At 42.9% G+C, this 19,674-nt stretch overlaps 1 protein-coding gene across 1 annotated transcript in view; it reads right to left on the bottom strand.

The window, feature by feature from the left end:
- The window catches only part of cacna1ba (calcium channel, voltage-dependent, N type, alpha 1B subunit, a), a 162,853-nt gene that overhangs the window by 66,403 nt on the left and 76,776 nt on the right, over positions 1-19,674 (bottom strand). Inside the window, exons 8-14 of the mRNA XM_071403658.1 lie at positions 5,551-5,666; positions 5,126-5,215; positions 4,306-4,389; positions 1,800-2,069; positions 1,463-1,575; positions 1,227-1,339; positions 972-1,103 (exon numbers count right to left, since the gene is read on the bottom strand). Coding sequence (XP_071259759.1) covers positions 972-1,103; positions 1,227-1,339; positions 1,463-1,575; positions 1,800-2,069; positions 4,306-4,389; positions 5,126-5,215; positions 5,551-5,666 — 918 coding nt within the window. The remainder of the gene's footprint in view (positions 1-971; positions 1,104-1,226; positions 1,340-1,462; positions 1,576-1,799; positions 2,070-4,305; positions 4,390-5,125; positions 5,216-5,550; positions 5,667-19,674) is intronic.

Here is a 19,674-nt window from a genome sequence, read left to right as displayed (position 1 = left end):
TAAATAAGATGTTTTATTTATTTTATACTTGTCATTAGAATGTCTTCTTTTTGACTATACTGTTGGCAGTTGCATTTTCATTTCTTCTCTAGGGAAAAGTCACTTGAGGCCCAGAGATGGGAGAGGTCAGGCTTGTCTTTTACATGTCTGGTAATATGCAGAATATCAGAAAGGGAGAAGTCAGGTCTGAACATTGTCTTCATAATGAATATATCTGTGAAACCATGTGAAGGGCTCCACTATGTCTGTATGCCAGTCATACCCTCCTTTTCCCATTGGGGGGAGGAGTATAGCAGTGTCTGGAACCATTATACCACCCCTCTGATGTTGAACTTATCTTTCATAGTACATGACCTAGAGGTTCACTCCCCTTAGTGAGCTTCTCCAGGAGTGGGGAGAAGAGGGGGTGTATTTGAGATGGGAGTATCTAGAATTGACAATTGATATATGTCATTGGATGAGGTAATGTTTTGGTAACAGGAAGTACCAAGAACGAGACGTAGAACCTTGTCTAAGAGACCAAACTGAATGATAATTTATAGCTAATGCTATCTGGCTATGGGATACTCCTCATTCAAGTAAAAGGCCCTTTGTGAAGTTTCTAAGATCTGTGGTTCGTCATGTGAGTTGAGAGGGGTGTATCTTGGCTATAAAAGATACTAAGAATTATTTTGTAAACACTCCCAGAGAATTCATTTATAGACACTGAATTGATCTGAGAGTCAAAGGGCTATGGTGAAGCTCAAATAATTAAAGATTGAATTTAAAATATAACTCTGACTTGTGTGTGGTTTGTAAACTCTCATCATTTAGTAATACAGGAAATTACCACGACAGACCACTTTGGAAACAAGCGTTTTAATTAACACTTTTAAGTGATATCCTCTGGGTCCATATTGTACATTTTGTTGTATATGTCAATTAAATTAAATTCAATTCAATACTATGAGAGGCACTGGAGGTTGACTCACATTCCCCCAAAGAGCTGCATGCCCAGTAGGGCGAACACCACGATGAAGAGGAAGAGGAGGAAGAGCAGGCTGATAATGGACTTCATGGAGTTCAGTAAAGAGACCACCAGGTTCCTCAGAGAGTTCCAGTACCTTCAGGGACACAGGAGAAGTACGAAGAGGGGGAATAAGGAGAGGATAGCGCTACATGTATAAGATTGTGTCATGTAAAGTTATCATGTCATGTTTTGGATGACAGCGTAACAGATCACTCACTTAGTGACTTTGAAAATCCTGAGCAGACGGAGAGCTCGCAGGACGCTGATGCCGTAGGAGGCCCCAGGTTTCACAACTGCCCAGATCACCTCAAAAATACTGCCTATAATCACCTGGAAGGAGAGTACATTGAATTACTTAAAATGTGCTTCTCCTTAATACAATGCAGTGTAATGTAATTCTCTACAATACAGTTTTCAGCAGTACCGGTTTTATTGAATTTTAGTCTCACTCACTCCAAAATCAAAACAATTGAAAGAGGAATGGAAGTAGTTCCTAGGTCCTAGTCCATACATTTTCATGGACATCTCAGTCAGAAATAAGCCCAGGAATACAAACTCTGCCAAATCTGCCGGGGAGAGGTAAAACACACAGATAAATTCACTGAGTCAAATATGTCTTCACCCTGTTGTCTGAAGTGAAGGCACTGATTAAATAAGACTAATACACTATAGATTGCATTGTACAAACAGCAAATAAATAGAACGACAGGTTTGGTTGGTGTTGGTGGGGAAATCAATGGCAAAGTACAGTATTCCCTCCCATGCAGGGGGGGCATTGGGCAGGACTTACACAGCGCATAGGTGAGCCACTCAGGCTGGTCATAATGGACGATGGCCACACACAGTGTGTTGAGGCCCACCAGACACAGGACTGTCCAGTAGAAGCTTTGGGCCTTGACCAGGCGTCTGATGGTGAAGCGGAGCCGCTTCTCTTTCCTCCGGAAGTAGTAAGCACTGTCGTTCTTGCTGCTCATCAGGCTGGCCCGGGTGAACGGAGACCCTGGGGGAGCAGCCCGGGTGAACGGAGACCCTGAGGGAGCAGCCTGGGTGAACGGAGACCCTGGGGGAGCAGTGGGGGGAACAGCACACACACACTGGACATAAAGTCACACAATCATCAATACTGTATTTCTCATTAAAATCATTTTAATGTAACTTGATGTTAAGATATTTTATCAAGGTTTAAAGATAAATGATTAAATAATTCTACCCAGATAATTAACCATTAGGATTAGAGGTTAGGTAGTATGTAGGGGGGTAGAAAGGAATGTCTGTGTGTGTGCCTAAAGAAAACTAAGTTGATCATTAACCTATGTTCGAACCGACTAAGCTATAACTCCGTGGAGATAAGGGAAGACAGCTCAAGCCTCTAGGTTTTCCGTATCTGGGGGGGGACTGGAACTGTCAGCTAAGTGGTAATAAACTGTCAAAAGGCTTCAGGAGATAATCCAGATTAGTGTGTATGTATGTGCGTTAGTAATAGAATGGATAAAAAAGAACGGTTTTGTATATGCGCGTCAGAGATCTCTCGAGAATAAACGCTATTGTCACGACTATCACCAAAGGTGGCTCCCCTTCCCGTTCGGGTAGCGCTCGGCGGTCGTCGTCACCGGTCTACTAGCTGCCACCGATCCCTTTTCCCCTTTTCGTTTTGTTTGGTCTAATTGGTTTCACCTGTTCCTTGTTTGGGGTTATTTAAGTTCAGTTGGCCCGCCTGTGTTTGTGCGGGCTTGTTTGCTGTTTTTGGTTCAGGAGTGTCCTTTCGTTTATTTCCGCTGTACAGCGTGTGTACCGGTGTTGTACATTTTGGAGTGTTTTACGCCTGTGTTCGGCGTTACCCTTTTTTGCTCGCTGTGATTGTTCAGGAATAAATGGTTTTTCCGAATCCTCTGCTCTCTGCGCCTGACTCCACACCCATCACTCTTCGAAGCCTGACAGCTATTGATTAATTTGGACACGGTCTCTGTCTATTTTATGCAAATAAGAATCTTACAAATTCTTATAAACGGACAGAGTGTTTGCATTGTTATAATTAAATTAAATTGTTTATTAACTGTAATGTTAACGAACATTTAGGAAACTATTTCCTTCAACACTTGATGACCTGAAGGTTTTCACTTGGTGGGGACAGTCTCCAAACATTGTTAGACACAATGAGAGGAAAAATAACAACATTACAAATAATAAACCCCAGATCTGTACTGTGGCTAAAACAAACCACAGCATAGCATGCCAAATACAGCAACTTCTATGTAAATTAGAGATCATTTATAATATTACCAATTGCAGATTGTTCTTTACATTTCTCTTTAATAATGCTGCATCATATTGTTCAGATGGACAGTATCCTTCTCAGTGTCCTCCTGGCTAGTTCATGGCATCCATAAAGAACTCTGTACACTGCCCTCCTCCTTTCTCCTACATCTCCCAGGCCCTGTGCCATAATAAACCCTCTGTAACTTCAATTAGTGGGGCTGGACCAAAAAAAGAAAGGTGAAAAATGGTTTCATTAGCATCTTGTTAGTGGCCCAGGAGAAGAGGGAGAATCATAATTTCCTGGGCTATTTTCTTCTCCAAATTTTACTCTGTGTGAGGCATCATAAACTAAGTACCAAGTCAGGCTTGCCCTTTTCCTTTCTCTTTTTCACTCTCTCCCTCCATCTCCCTCTCCCTGTCATTTCTCTTTTTATGGGATTCTAATACTGAGCCAAAACACATAATTTCCCTTTAATTACTGTGCAGTGATGCAGATCTAATTAAGGAGTATTAATAATCACTTATGCAACAGGACTGAGGAGTTCAACCACATAGCAGTTAGCAACCAACCGCCAAGAAGGAGAGAAGAGTTGGAGTTGACTTTATTATTTTTTAATAAGAGTCTATTGCAATGCTTCTGTCATTAGTCTTTCTTAAAGGTCACTTGTCTAACAGAATAGACAAAACCAGGAGTCATTATGTCACAGAATGGGAATAATAGGAAGTGTAGTTACTTATTTAGTTATAAAGGCTAATATTCAACCCAAATTGATACATATTGTAGGCAATTGGCCCAATACTGCTGAAAAGACAAACTGCTAAAAATACAAAATGATTTACATTTACATTACATTTACATTTAATATGCAACATTACTCAATCGAAGGACAGTTTGAAAAAAGATCGTTCCAGACTTGCAGTTGAGACTGACATTAGAGACATGAGACAGCCAGTACATAGGTAGATCAGTATACAGCAGTGAGCAGTGTGAAAGCTAACAGGTTGGTTGAGAGGTCAGAGGTCACGGGCATTGGCCTTACCAACAGATGAGATGTCAGTGAAGTGGTCTTCGCCCTCCTCAGCGTTGATCAGGTCATGCTTGCTCTTCTTGGCTCTTTTTAACACTGAACACACATGAGAACAATACTGTAGGGTTAGCAGTACTGATGGGTATGACATCGGCTCTCAGAGAATTAAAACACTTAGCCTACAATTTCCACACCCCCGCAGAAATCGAATTAACATAATACAAAAATTCCCATCAAAATCCATCTGTTTAAGCTAGAGATATCTGGTTTTTTGCATGGGCTGCTTAGACAGGGCTTAGACTCCAGAGGGTTATTAATACAGTACTTCCATCAGGTAACTGACTTACATTCAAAAAAGCAGCCCACAACTTGAACCCTTCACATTTATGACAGCTTGTGAAACAGCATCTCATGAGAGGCCTCTTAGATCTTGTTGGCGCAATAGACCATTCAAACTTGACTGGCAACACAGCCCCCTCACACACACTCTCCCAGGCAGGCTCTCTCTGAACTGTAGCACTGTGCACCTCTCTCCTGTTCTAATCCAATTTTCATGTTGCCCCAACAGCCATAATTACTGTGGGTTCACACTCGGGCTGTGATTCATTCTGTGCTGGGCTAACAAGCAGCAGTACAATATCTAGATCAGAGAGGGTGGGTGGCATCAGCCCAAAGCCTGACATAGCCACAGCCCGAGAGGAGCCTGGGAAGACAGTCCTGGGCAGACACAGGGAGACAACACAGACAAATCTCATCCCCAAGGTCCTGAGTTTTCCCTGATCAGATCAGGCGGTCTGAGCAGCCTAACGCAGGGCCCGAGTATACCCTTCACCTGGGTTGTTGTGTTTCCTCTTGTACCACGCTCCATCCAGAGGAGACTTCTCTTCAGCATGCTTGTCCTCCTCTGCCAGCATCACCTCCTCTGAAACAAATACATAGCCACGCACCGTAACATGAACACACACACACATGCACGCATGCACACACACACAGATTTCCATCAGCATACTTAATATTACATATCATAAAACCCTAGGACTAATGCTATGTCAGCATAATGTAATATACTGTATATTTCTAGGTCATATAGCTAGATATAAGAAAATGTGTGGTAGATTACTGCATATAGTATCAACTCACATTTGCCTGTAACTAACCCTTGAGCAAAATCTTAAGCAGTATTTAAGTAAACTTAAGTATTAAAGTAAAGTAAAAGTTTTAAAAGTAAAAGCGAGAAGGAGTAGAGGGCAGTCTGACCTGCCTTGCATATCCATTCCAGGTATCCAGTCAGCTCCCTCTCGATCTGCTGCTGCCTGCGAAGCTTCAGAAACTCCTGCCTCTTCTCCACACGCTCACGCTCCTTGGCAAACTCCCTGCGGGGACAAACACACACACTTATCGGACAAGCCTGGGAGCAACACACACAGTTGTAGCTACAGGTCAGAGCCTGGAGCACTCATGTGCTGACAGCAGTCTGCCTGCCAACTGTGGAACTGGCTGTGGGTGAAACTTTTTGGAGAGACACTTCTAGTCTTTGCTTCCTCTACATTAAAAACTTGAAAAAGCATGATTCTGCAAGTCCATATTGGCAATACAGTCAGGGGTGTGTGAAAACATCAGATCTCAGTGGTTACACCATGAAGCAATCATCTTTCGGACACTATCTGATAATATGTTGGAACAACGAGCAACCCAGTTTCCCTTGCAGAAAGACAAATAGTCAACAAACATTTACCCGACACAGGCCCACAGATCATTAGCTGAAAGATAAAGTGTCCTACACTGTACAGTAAAAGACCATATACTGTAACTGCACTCTACACCAGTGTTTCCCAACCCCTGGTCCTCGAGTGCCCCAACAGTACACCGTTTCGTTGTAGCTCTTAACAAACATACCCACATTGAGGGCTTAATGATTAGTTGAGAAGTTGAATCAGGTGTGCTTGTCCAGGGTTACAATAAAAATGTGTACTGTAAGGGGTACTGGAGGACCAGGGTTGGGAAACACTGCTCTACACAATGCATGCAATTACACTTTGGAAATCAAATGAGCGTCATTCATTTTCATCAGTGCTTGTTCTGAATGCACTCACATCATAGAATAGTCAATAAAAAAAGCTGAAAGGAGCATGTGGTGGTTTGTGTAACCACAGACCTACAATTCGTTATCTAGCCAATTAAATAAGCCCATTTAAATTATTATTATACAGGTGTATCCTGGGAATAAATAGGCCTACTGCTGATTGGGTAAAGGTTGGATTACCAAGACAAAGAGGGGGAGGTCTCACTCATTAACCTGCACTGTGAAGCCACAAACAGAACATCACTGTTGCCATCTCCCTGGATTGAGTAGCTGAGGTTGAGGACATGCTTTTATTTATCTTCCTCCTTCCACCCACAACTTCTCTGTGTGTAGTACTAGCTGCTTAAGACCTGTTAACGAGAGGCATGGAAGGATGGTAGGGGAGGGAGGAGGACAGAGACAGAGAGAGAGAGAGAGAGAGAGAGAGAGAGAGAGAGAGAGAGAGAGACAGAGAGAGAGAGACAGAGAGACAGAGAGACAGAGAGACAGAGAGAGACAGAGAGACAGAGAGACAGAGAGAGAGAGAGAGAGAGAGAGAGAGAGAGAGAGAGAGAGAGAGACGGACAGTAGCGAGACAGAGAAAGAGAGACAAGAAGAAAGAGAGAGAGAGACAGAGATGGGGAGAAAGAGAGAGAGATAGGGAGAAAGGTCCACAAATACCATCTAGACACCGATGCCCTAGAACACACAAAAAACGATACCAACCTCGGCCTAAACATCAGGACCAATTCGACATCCCAATTAGGATCTGCCTAAAAATACTTGAATCAGTTATAGAACCCATTGCTCTTTATGGTTGTGAGGTCTGTGGTCCGCTCACCAACCAGGAATTCACCAAATGGAACAAACACCAAATTGATACTCTGCATGCAGAATTCTTCAAAAACATCCCGGTGTACAATATAAAACACCAAATAATGCATGTAGAGCAAAATTAGGCCGATACACACTAATTATTAAAATCCAGAAAAGAGAAATTCTACTACCACCTAAAAGGAAGCAATTCCCAAACCTTCCATATCAAAGCCATTACCTACAGAGAGATTAACCTGGAGAAGAGTCCACTAAGCAAGCTGGTCCTGGGGCTCTGTTCACAAACACAGACCCCACAGAGCCCCAGGACAGTAACACAATTATACCCAACCAAATCATGAGAAAACAAAAATATAATTACTTGACACATTGAAAAGATTTTACCAAAAAACAGAGCAAACTAGAACGCTATTTGGCCCTAAATAGAGAGTACACAGTGGCAGAATACCTGACCACTGTGACTGACCCCAAATTAAGGAAATATTTAACTATGGACAGACTCAGTGAGCATAGCCTTGCTATTGAGAGAGGCCGCCATAGGCAGACCTGGCTCTCAAGAGAAGACGGGCTGTGCACACTGCCCACAAAATGAGGTGGAAACTGAGATGCACTTCCTAACCTCCTGCCAAAATGTATGACCATATTAGAGACACACGTTTCCCTCAGATTACACAGACCCCCAAAGAATTTGAAAACAAATCAAATTTTGATAAACTCCCAAATCTATTGGGTGATATACCACAGTGTGCAATCACAGCCACAACAAGAAAAGGGCAACCAGTGAAGAACAAACACCATTGTAAATACAACCCATATTAATGTTTATTTATTTTCCCTTTTGTACTTTAACTATTTGCACATTGTTATAACACTGTACATAGCCATAATATGAACCTTTAAGGGCTATATAAATACATTTGATTGGTTGATTGAGATATACAGAGACAGACAGAGCAAAAAAAGAGAGCGAGAGGAAGATGGAGAGAAATGAGGGATCCCCTCCCTGAACAGTCCAGTTTCACAGCTCACTCGATGAGAGCCCGGCAGTGATTGGTGTCTCTCCCTTGCAGGTCTGAGGAAAGCTCCTTCCTGCATTGCAGTGGCTGTGTGTGTGCTTTCGTGCATGTGTGGCTATGTGTGTGGCTATGTGTGTGTGTGTGTGTGTGTGTGTGTGTGTGTGTGTGTGTGTGTGTGTGTGTGTGTGAGTGTGTGTTTGTGTGTGTGTGTGTGTGTGTGTGTTTGGGAGGGCTGTGAGGAGGTGGTGCAAGCTCCACAGCAGTCCCTCAGGCGGGGGAGTGAGGCAAAACACTCCTCAGCAAGCCTCACACCAGCACTGAGCGCAGACTCTCTCTCTCTCTCATCTTTCTCTCTCTCTCTCTCCCATCTTTCTCTCTTGCATCTTTCTCTCTCTCTCATATTTTTCTCTTTATTTCTCTTATACACAAACAGATTAGCTAGACATACAGGCGATCCCAGCTACACACTCTCTCACTCAGCCTGTACAGTACACACAGGCTCACCGAATGCAGAGAGACTGCAGAGTAAAACACACACAACAAACAATCACTCAGACACATTTTGCAAGCAGCACGCAGCGCACACACAATCAAAGTGCTCAGAGCTGGGATACTACGCCTGAAAATGTGAAACTGTTTTAAGCTAAAGCTACAGTATAATAATAAAGGACCTGGAAAATCTAAAGAAACTGTAGCCTACATATCACACACAATATAAGCAACAAGAACATGAGTCAGAAGTCAAGGTTCAGACCAAGTGGTACAGTATGTGAATATTGATTTACAGCTGTGAGTTGTGGAGCAACAGGACACAGCATGGGCCTCCACCTGACAGACAGACAGACAGACAGACAGACAGACAGACAGACAGACAGACAGACAGACAGACAGACAGACAGACAGACAGAGACAGACAGACAGAGACAGACAGAGAGACAGACAGACAGAGACAGACAGAGAGACAGAGAGACAGAGAGACAGAGAGACAGAGAGACAGACAGACAGACAGACAGACAGACAGACAGACAGACAGACAGACAGAACCCTGCTGGGAAGGATCTGGAAAACCTGACCTTCTACTCCACACAGAGGAGAAGAGGGAGGAGGAAAACATAAGGGAGAGAGAGAAGCTGTACATTTCTATAGTTTATTATCTACTTCACTTGCTTGGGCAATATTAACATATGTTTCCCATGCCAATAAAGCCCATGAAATGAATTGAGAAGCGGGGGTAGAGAAAAATATTAAAAGCCAGTGTTGTGCCTCAAGCTGGGCTGTCTGTGGCACTCCCTTTGTTCTAATGAAAGCCCTCACAGAGTAACCTGATGGGGTGATTTGGGCAGGAGGGCGGGGGACATTAGGAGGGGTGATGAGATAAAAGATGAGCCTTGCTGCCCCCGCCTGCTGTCTCTGCACGCTGCTCCTGGGGCTGTGGCCTCTAACCCCTGTGTGTGGCTGCAGCCCTGGCCCCGGCCCCCTGCAAGACAGACAGTGGCCTTTAGAATGTGACACAGCCCTGTCACAGTGCATCAGTGACCTTTATCCCTCCTGACCATAGTAAACACGGCTGACATTTTTTGGTACCCTTCCCCAGATCTGTGCCTCGACACAATCCTGTTTCGGAGCTCTACGGACAATTCCTTTGATCTCATGGCTTGGTTTTTGCTATGACATGCACTGTCAACGTTGGGACCTTATATAGACAGGTGTATGCCTTTCCAAATCATGTCCAATCAATTTAATTTACCACAGGTGGACTTCAATCAAGTTGTAGAAACATCTCAAGGTTGATCAATTGAAACAGGATGCACCTGAGCTCAATTTCGAGTCTCATAGCAAAAGGTCTGAATACTTATGTAAATAAGGTATTTCTGTTTTTAATTTTTTATACATTTGCAACAATTTCTAAAAACCTGTTTTCACTTTGTCATTATTGGGTATTGTGTGTAGATTGATGAGGAATAAAGTTTATTTAAAACCTCTTAAATGTTAAGGCCCCATATTTGGGGACCCTATTGGATTTGTTTTATTCAATTCATTATGGTATGAGAACGGTAGCCCCTATTTGCAAAAGCAGGGTGTCTGCGGAAAGCTGAGTATCTTGGCTATTGATCGGTACCTTAAAATATTTGGTGTGAATTACTACCATACATGGGCATACGAACTTATAAGAGCAGGCTGAGCTGATTACCTTATTTCAAGAAGGCTGCTATCTACATTCCGTTTAGCATTGTGAAGCATAAACAAAATAAACACGGAATACGTTGATACACACCAAAAGCCGGGACTCCATAGATCATGAGGATGTCTTATTTGTCTGCCTGGGACCTACCGTTATTGATCACCAGACCCGAGAGTCAAAATGTTTATTTTACACAGCGTTTTCACCAAACATCTTACAAGATAAGCTTCCATTTGGTCTGTGTTTGAGCTATAGCTACATGAGGGGTATCAAATTAATCCCTATGTTGGTAGGAACAATTTTTGCCGATATTATCTGATGATTTATGGCTTAAAGGCAACATCGAATGTCCACCGAGTGTTCGCGTCACATCTTTGAGCATAAAAAATATGACGATACCTGCTTACTCGCTGTAGGCATCCATTACACAGGGGATGGGGTACTATCGCACCTTGACAGCCTTGTAGCCAACGAGATAAGCTTTCCAGGGATATACAGTTGACCTGGGTGAGACAAAGCAAGGCCTAGAACCTTTTATGCATACTGCAAACTATTACTACCGGGCTCAGACGAGACGCACTGAGCACGATTTAATTTAATTTCTTTAGCATAAAAGACAGTTTCTCAAGGGTGAAAAAAAAGGTAAAAACTAAGAATATCGAACAGGAACCTAAAAAGAAGGCAGCTATGAATAAGTATACCGACATAGAAACTTTGAATAAAATACTGAAGTCGGACACGGATCAGGGGAGCGAGCGATTTGGACAATGAGAATTTTGACTCGGCTGACGAAGATTGCTTTCTAGAAGGATTGGATCCACTTTTAGATCTGTAAGTAAATTATTTTCATGACTTTATATAGCTAATTTACTATATGTATTTCGTTTTTTATAAGTTGTCTGCTTTTTGTGCTTTGGATTTAGTTTACATAGGCCATCGTAACAAGTCATTTCAATGTTATCTAATTCCAAAGTAGTTATTGTCTATGTTTCATATTAGTTCACTGTTTGCTGTTCTAAGTTTCATCCTTGTAACTTTGGAGGCCACTAAACTCTCATGGCCATTGTTTATTTGTGGTTCTCACCTCTTCCTTTGTCTCCAAAGTGTTACTGTTTGCATTGTGTGTGTGCTTCACACCTTCTATGTGAGTCACTGCACAGATAAAGTTTGGCCTTGGTGTTTTTACTTCACAGTAATGTCGTTTTGTACATTTAGTCAACTGTAATTCTGTGTGTCTTATAACAATACATCCCTTTATTTTATTCACCACAAAGTGGAGGATGCAGAGGATTTGGATGATGACGTTTGGGAGCCACCTCTCCCCAGCAACTGCACCCGCTGGTCAAGGTCTTCACCCACTACTGCTATGTCACCCTGTGTCACTACTGCTATATCACCCTGTCTGATGGTTCTACATTCACTTTTCATAGACCTCTTGAAAAAGAAAATACAGTTGAAGTCGGAAGTTTACATACACTTAGGTTGGAGTCATAAAAACTAGTTTTTCAACCACTCCACAAATTTCCTGTTAACAAACTATAGTTTTGGCAAGTCAGTTAGGACATCTACTTTGTGCATGACACAAGTAATTTTTCCAACAATTGTTTACAGACAGATTATTTCACTTATAATTGTCACGACTCCCACCGTAGGTGGCTCGTCTTCCTGTTCGGGCAGCGCTCAGCGGTCGTCATCACCGGTCTACTAGCTGCCACCGATCCCCTTTTCCTTTTCTGTTAGTTTTGTCTTATTGGTTACACCTGTTTCTTGTTTGGGTTTTGGTTAGGGCTATTTAAGCCGGTTATGCCCGCCTGCTTTTGTGCAGGCTTGTTTCTCTGTTCGTTTTGTGGATGTGCATTTTTCTTATTTTCTCCGGACTGTTTGGGTCCTGTTTTTGGGCCGGTCATTGTATGCGCCTGGTGTTTTTGGCGTGACCTTTACTGTCACCGGAATAAATACGGTTGTCCTAAACGCTCTGCTCTCTGTGCCTGACTCCGCACCCACTACTCCTAGAAGTCGTAACAATAATTCACTGTATCACAATTCTAGTGGGTCAGAAGTTTACATACACTAAGTTGACTGTGCCTTTAAACAACTTGGAAAATTCCAGAAAATGATGTCATGACTTTAGAACCTTCTGATAGGCCAATTGACATAATTTGAGTCAATTGGAGGTGTACCTGTGGATGTATTTCAAGGCCTACCGTCAAACTCAGTGCCTCTTTGCTTGACATCATGGGAAAATCAAAAGAAATCAGCCAAGACCTCAGAATGTTTTTTGTAGAACTCCACAAGTCGTCATACCGCTCAGGAAGGAGACGCGTTCTGTCTCTTAGAGATAAACGTACTTTGGTGCGAAAAGTGCAAATCAATCCCAGAACAACAGCAAAGGACCTTGTGAAGATGCTGGAGGAAACCGGTACAAAAGTATCTATAACCACAGTAAAACGAGTCCTATATCGACATAACCTGAAAGGCCGCTCAGCAAGGAAGAAGCCACTGCTCAAAACCACCATAAAAAAGCCAGACTACGGTTTGCAACTGCACATGGGGACAAAGGTCATACTTTTTGGAGAAATGTCCTCTGATCTGATGAAACAAAAATAGAACTGTTTGGCCATAATGACCATTGTTATGTTTAGAGGAAAAAGGGGGAGGCTTGCAAGCCGAAGAACACCATCCCAACCGTGAAGCACGGAGATGGCAACATCATGTTGAGGGGGTGCTATGCTGCAGGAGGGACTGGTGCACTTCACAAAATGGATGGCATTATGAGGAAGGAAAATTATATGGATATATAGACGCAACATCTCAAGACATCAGTCAGGAAGTTAAAGCTTGGTCGCAAATGGTTCTTCCAAATGGACAATGACCCCAAGCATACTTCCAAAGTTGTGGCAAAATGGATTAAGGACAACAAAGTCAAGGTATTGGAGTGGCCATCACAAAGCCCTGACCTCAAGCCTATAGAAAAGAACCGTACATCTCCACTCTGACTCAGTGTCTCAAGTCGCATGAGTTCATGATACTGAAGAACACTTCAGTTTTGTACCGAGTGCTTCTAAAGAGAAGCTCCAGCCATGGTTCACCTCCACTGAGCTCTCAGACACAATGAGGAGGAACTATAAGCTGTTTCAAGGGGGTTTCAGATGGCCCATAAAGACCAGAAGAAAATCAGATTCATTTTGGCCTCCATCTCAGTCACCTCTTATCCCAGAGCTTCCATTCGCCTGTATCGACGTGGGAATCATCAATTTCAAATCATATCAAAACCTCAACCCCAGTGGTGACTGACATCCAGACCAACAGCTTGACCCTGAAGCTGTTGCCACCCCAGGTTGGGAAGAGCGAGCGGTACAGAGTGGAGCACAGAGCAGTGAAAAGAGCAGCTGAGACAGACACAGAGTAGGAGTGGATAGTCACAGACACTCCATTCACACAGGATATCTGGTATCTAACCGGGCTGCAAGTTGCTACACAGTACCAGATTAGGTACAGGTAGGTCGAAGCTCTCAGTGAGTGAAGCCATTGACATCCAGACCAAACCCAGTCAAAGACGTGCACCTGGAAAGCCTTCACTAGAGAGAGTTGGACGCTGCTGTGCGGGTGAGCTGGGAGAAGCTGGCTGCTGTGGAAGGGTCCAGCCACATGGCCAATGGGGATGAGTCAGTCCTCACTGTGGATAGTATCAATGGTGGGAAAAGTATCCAATTGTCATACCTGAGTAAAAGTAAAGATAGCTTAAAAGAAAATGGCTCAAGTAAAAGTGAAAGTCACCCAGTAAAATACCACTTGAGTAAAAGTCTACAAGTATTTGGTTTTAAATATACTTAAGTATCATAAGTAAATGCAATTGCAAAAATATATTTAAGTATCAGAAGTAAAAGTAGAAATAATTTCAAATTGCTTATTCAGTGCCTTGCAAAAGTATTCATCCCCCTTGGCATTTGTTCCTATTTTGTAGCATTACAACCTGTAATTTAAATAGATTTTTATTTTGGATTTCATGTAATGGACATACACAAAATAGTCCAAATTGGTGAAGTGAAATGAAAAAAATAACATGTTTAAAAAACATTTTTTTAATTAAAAACGCAAAAGTGGTGCGTGCATATGTATTTGGTATGAAGCCCCTAAATAAGATCTGGTGCAACCAATTACCTTCAAAAGTCACATAATTAATTAAATAAAGTCCACCTGTGTGCAATCTAAGTGTCACATGATCTGTCACATGACCTCAGTATATATACACCTGTTCTAAAAGGCCCCAGAGTCTGCAACACTACTAAGCAAGGGGCACCACCAAGCAAGGGGCACGACCAATCAAGCGGCACCATTAATACAAAGGAGCTCTCCAAACAGGTCAGGGACAAAGTTGTGGAGAAGTACAAATCAGGATTGGGTTATTAAAAAAGTTCGGAAACTTTGAACATCCCACAGAGCATCATTAAAAACATTATTAAAAAATGGAAAGAATATGGCACCACAACAAACCTGCCAGAGAGAGGGCCGCCCACCAAAACTCACAGACCAGGCAAGGAGGGCATTAATCAGAGAGGCAACAAAGAGACCAAAGACAACCCTGAAGGAGCTGCACTCTGAGATTGGAGTGTCTGTCCATAGGACCACTTTAAGCTGTACACTCCACAGAGCTGGGCTTTATGGAAGAGCGGACAGAAAAAAGCCATTGCTTAAAGAAAATAAATAAGCAGACACGTTTGGTGTTCGCCAAAAGGCATGTGGGAGACTCCCCAAACATATGGAAGAAGGTACTCTGGTCAGATGAGACTAAAATGTAGCTTTTTGGCCATCAAGGAAAATGCTATGTCTGGCCCAAACCCAACAGAACAACATCCCCACAGTGAAGCATGGTGGTGGCAGCATCATGCTGTGGGGATGTTTTTCATCGGCAGGGACTGGGAAACTGGTCAGAATTGAAGGAATGATGGATGGTGCTAAATACAGGGAAATTCTTGAGGGAAACCTGTTTCAGTCCTCCAGAGATTTGAGACTGGGATGTAGGTTCACCTTCCAGCAGGACAATGACCGTAAGCATACTGCTAAAGCATCACTCGAGTGGTTTAAGGGGAAACATTTAAATGTATTGGAATGGCCTAGATAAAGCCCAGAACTCAATCCAATTGAGAATCTGTTGTATTTTATTTATTTATTTATTTTACCGTTATTTTACCAGGTATGACTTAATGATTGCTGTACACCAGCGGAACCCATCCAACTTGAAGGAGTTGGAGCAGTTTTGCCTTGAAGAATGGGCAAAAATCCCAGTGGCTAGATGTGCCAAGCTTATAGAGACATACCCCAAGAGCCTTGCAGCTGTAATTGCTACAAAAGGTGGCTCTACAAAGTATTGACTTGGGGGGGGTGAATAGTTATGCACACTCAAGTTTTCAGTTTTTTTCTTATTTCTTGTTTGTTTCACAAGAAAAAATATTTTGCATCTTCAAAGTGGTAGGCATGTTGTATAAATCAAATGATACAAACCCCCCAAAATCCATTTTAATTCCACGTTGTAAGGCAACAAAATAGGAAAAATGCCAAGGGGGGTGAATACTTTCGTAAGGCATTGTATTAAGCAAACCAGATGGCACATTTTTTTTAAATGCTTTATTTAGGGATAGCCAGGAGCACACTCCAACACAACAAATGAAGCATTTGTGTTCAGTGAGTCCGCCAGATCAGAGGCAGTAGGGATGACCAGGCATGTTATCTTGACAAATGCATGAATGTGACCATTTTCCTGTCCTGCTAAGCATTCAAAATGTAATGAGTACTTTGGGTGTCAGGGAAAATGTATGGAGTAAAAGGTACATTATTTTCTTTAGGAATGTAGTGAAGTAAAAGTAGCGCAAAATATCAATAGTAAAGTACAGATACTCCAAAAAACTACCTAAGTAGTACTTTAAAGTATTTTTACTTAAGTACTTTACACCACCGGATTGTATGAAGTATACAGAGTCTTACAGTCAGAGTTTACGCCATCTTCGCAGAGGGGATACTGAGTGCAGCCAGTGACAAGACAACAGGTAGGAGGACTGACTTTCTGACAAAGTAACACACAAGACTTTAAAGGCCATGATACACTGGCGTTTTTGGGGGAAATATTGCAGAGCAATTTTGCTGGCAATGGAGTTGGGTATGAAACACTGGAGCAATGAGCAACATGAACATTCATATTATACTATATTTCATATGAAGCATAGATCAATTTAAACTTATTTCCCCCATTTATTTACTAATCTCCTATAGCTTGTTAGTGACTGCCACAACTGTACTGAAATTCACAACTGTGCACAGTATGTATTTATTAAGAAGTTAAATTAACATATGACCATACACTGAGTGTACAAAACACCTTCCTAATATTGAGTTGCACCCCCCCTTTTGCCCTCAGAACAGCCTCAATTTGTCGAGGCATGGACTCTACAAGGTGTCGAATGCATTCCACAGGGATGTTGGCCCATGTTGACTGAAATGCTTCCCACAGTTGTGTCAAATTGGCTGGATGTCCTTTGTGTGGTGGGCCATTCTTGATGTGGGCCATTCTTGATCCACACGGGAAACTGTTGAGCATGAAAAACCCAGCAGCGTTGCAGTTCTTGACAAAAAACAGTGCGTCTGGTACCTACTATCATACACAAAGGCACTTAAATCATTTGTCTTGCCCATTCACCCTCTAAATGGCACACATACACAAACCATGTCTCAAATGTCTCAAGGCTTAAAAATCCTTCTTTAACCTGTCTCCTCCCTTTCATCTACACTGATTGAAGTGGATTTAACAAGTGACATCAATAAGGGATCATAGCTTTCACCTGGATTCGCCTGGTCAGTCTGTCATGAAAAGAGCAGGTGTACTTAATGTTTTGTATACTCAGTGTATATTGTAGTAAGAAATCATTTGAGACGTGAAAGTCCAACTTTTCACTCCAAAACGGGAGTAGATTTTCTCTCACTTCAGATCAAAAACGGTTGTTTTCCAAAATATTATAGAACGGTAGACTGATCACATGACCAATATCTGTGCTCTGATTGGAGGATTTCTAGAAATTGCCCATTAGGTGGCGCTGCCGAAGAAAATCCCCCAGATAAGAAAAAAATATATAATTTTCAAAGATTTTTTTTGTCAGTTTATCATGGCCTTATGAAGAGCATAATGCCACATTTATAGTACAGAGAGAGCTGAAGCCATTTGGTGGAACAGCAAGTGAGAATTAGATTTGGTTTCCGAGAAGTAATAAATTCAAGTCCTAATAGCAGCTAGGGCACAGCCTAGTACACCACACAGCACTCGTCAGGAGGCCTTCCATTAAGCTCTGTCAGTTTGTCAGAGAGAGAGAGAGCCAACATGCCCCCTTGGCTTCAAAACAATGAACAGAAAAAAAACATATACATTCCAAATTACACAGCATTGGCATTACACTCGAGTCTACGGCATGATTCACCAGACAGTGATGGTATAGGGATATGTGTGGGAGTAGCTGCCTTCAATCCAGGGACTACTGTACTGTAGTGTAAGGACAGTAAATGCTGTAAACCAATTTAACAGAAGAAATAAAATGCTAATTTCCCTTGACAGTAATTTGAACAGGGTACAGAGTGGATGACACATTCAGAAAACCTCTCTGATATTGTCTATGTAGGACTATTCTACCTCCAGTGTTGTCCTGGTTTACTCTGCTGTTTAGTGAATCTAAAGGAGGGAGTCTAATACAGCTCAGCACTTATGAGCTCTGTACCGTTCTGTTCTGTACTGTTCTGGTCTGTACTGTTCCTTGCCGTACTGTTCTGTTCCGTTCCTTACTGTTCCGTTCCGTTCCTTACTGTTCCGTTCCGTTCCTTACTGTTCCGTTCCGTTCCTTACTGTTCCGTTCCGTTCCTTACTGTTCCGTTCCGTTCCTTACTGTTCCGTTCCGTTCCTTACTGTTCCGTTCCGTTCCTTACTGTTCCGTTCCGTTCCTTACTGTTCCGTTCCTTACTGTTCCGTTCCGTTCCTTACTGTTCCGTTCCGTTCCTTACTGTTCCGTTCCGTTCCTTACTGTTCCGTTCCGTTCCTTACTGTTCCGTTCCGTTCCTTACTGTTCTGTTCCATTCCTTACCGCTCCTTAACGTTCCGTTCCGTTCCTTACCGCTCCTTAACGTTCCGTTCCGTTCCTTACTGTTCCGTTCCTTACTGTTCCGTTCCGTTCCTTACTGTTCCGTTCCGTTCCTTACTGTTCCGTTCCTTACTGTTCCGTTCCGTTCCTTACTGTTCCGTTCCGTTCCTTACTGTTCCGTTCCGTTCCTTACTGTTCCGTTCCGTTCCTTACCGTGCCGTTCCGTTCCTTACCGTGCCGTTCCGTTCCTTACCGTGCCGTTCCGTTCCTTACCGTTCCTTACTGTTCCGTTCCTTACTGTTCCGTTCCGTACTGTTCCGTACTGTTCCGTTCCGTTCCTTACTGTTCCGTTCCGTTCCTTACTGTTCCGTTCCGTTCCTTACTGTTCCGTTCCGTTCCTTACTGTTCCGTTCCGTTCCTTACCAGTCCTTACTGTTCCGTTCCTTACTGTTCCGTTCCGTTCCTTACTGTTCCGTTCCGTTCCTTACTGTTCCGTTCCTTACTGTTCCGTTCCGTTCCTTACTGTTCCGTTCCGTTCCTTACTGTTCCGTTCCGTTCCTTACTGTTCCGTTCCGTTCCTTACTGTGTTCCTTACTGTTCCGTTCCGTTCCTTACTGTTCCGTTCCGTTCCTTACTGTTCCGTTCCGTTCCGTTCCTTACTGTTCCGTTCCGTTCCTTACTGTTCCGTTCCGTTCCTTACTGTTCCGTTCCGTTCCATTCCTTACTGTTCCGTTCCTTACTGTTCTGTTCCGTTCCTTACTGTTCCGTTCCATTCCTTACTATTCCGTTCCATTCCTTACTGTTCCGTTCCTTACTGCTCTGTTCCTTACTGCTCTGTTCCGTTCCTTACTGTTCTGTTCCGTACTGTACTGTTCCGTTCCGTACTGTTCTGTTCCGTTCCTTACTGTTCTGTTCCGTTCCTTACTGTTCCGTTCCTTACTGTTCCGTTCCTTACTGTTCTGTTCCGTTCCTTACTGTTCCGTTCCGTTCCTTACTGTTCCGTTCCGTACTGTTCGGTTCCATTCCTTACTGTTCCATTCCTTACTGTTCCGTTCCTTACTGTTCCGTTCCGTTCCTTACTGTTCCGTTCCGTTCCTTACTGTTCCGTTCCGTTCCTTACTGTTCCGTTCCGTTCCTTACTGTTCCGTTCCGTTCCGTTCCTTACTGTTCCGT

The sequence above is a fragment of the Salvelinus alpinus genome, chromosome 5 (genome assembly GCF_045679555.1).
Source record: "Salvelinus alpinus chromosome 5, SLU_Salpinus.1, whole genome shotgun sequence".
In the NCBI taxonomy this organism is placed as follows: Eukaryota; Metazoa; Chordata; class Actinopteri; order Salmoniformes; family Salmonidae; genus Salvelinus; species Salvelinus alpinus.
Note: the sequence above shows the minus strand (reverse complement) of the source record. Positions and strands in the feature narration are given on the sequence as shown.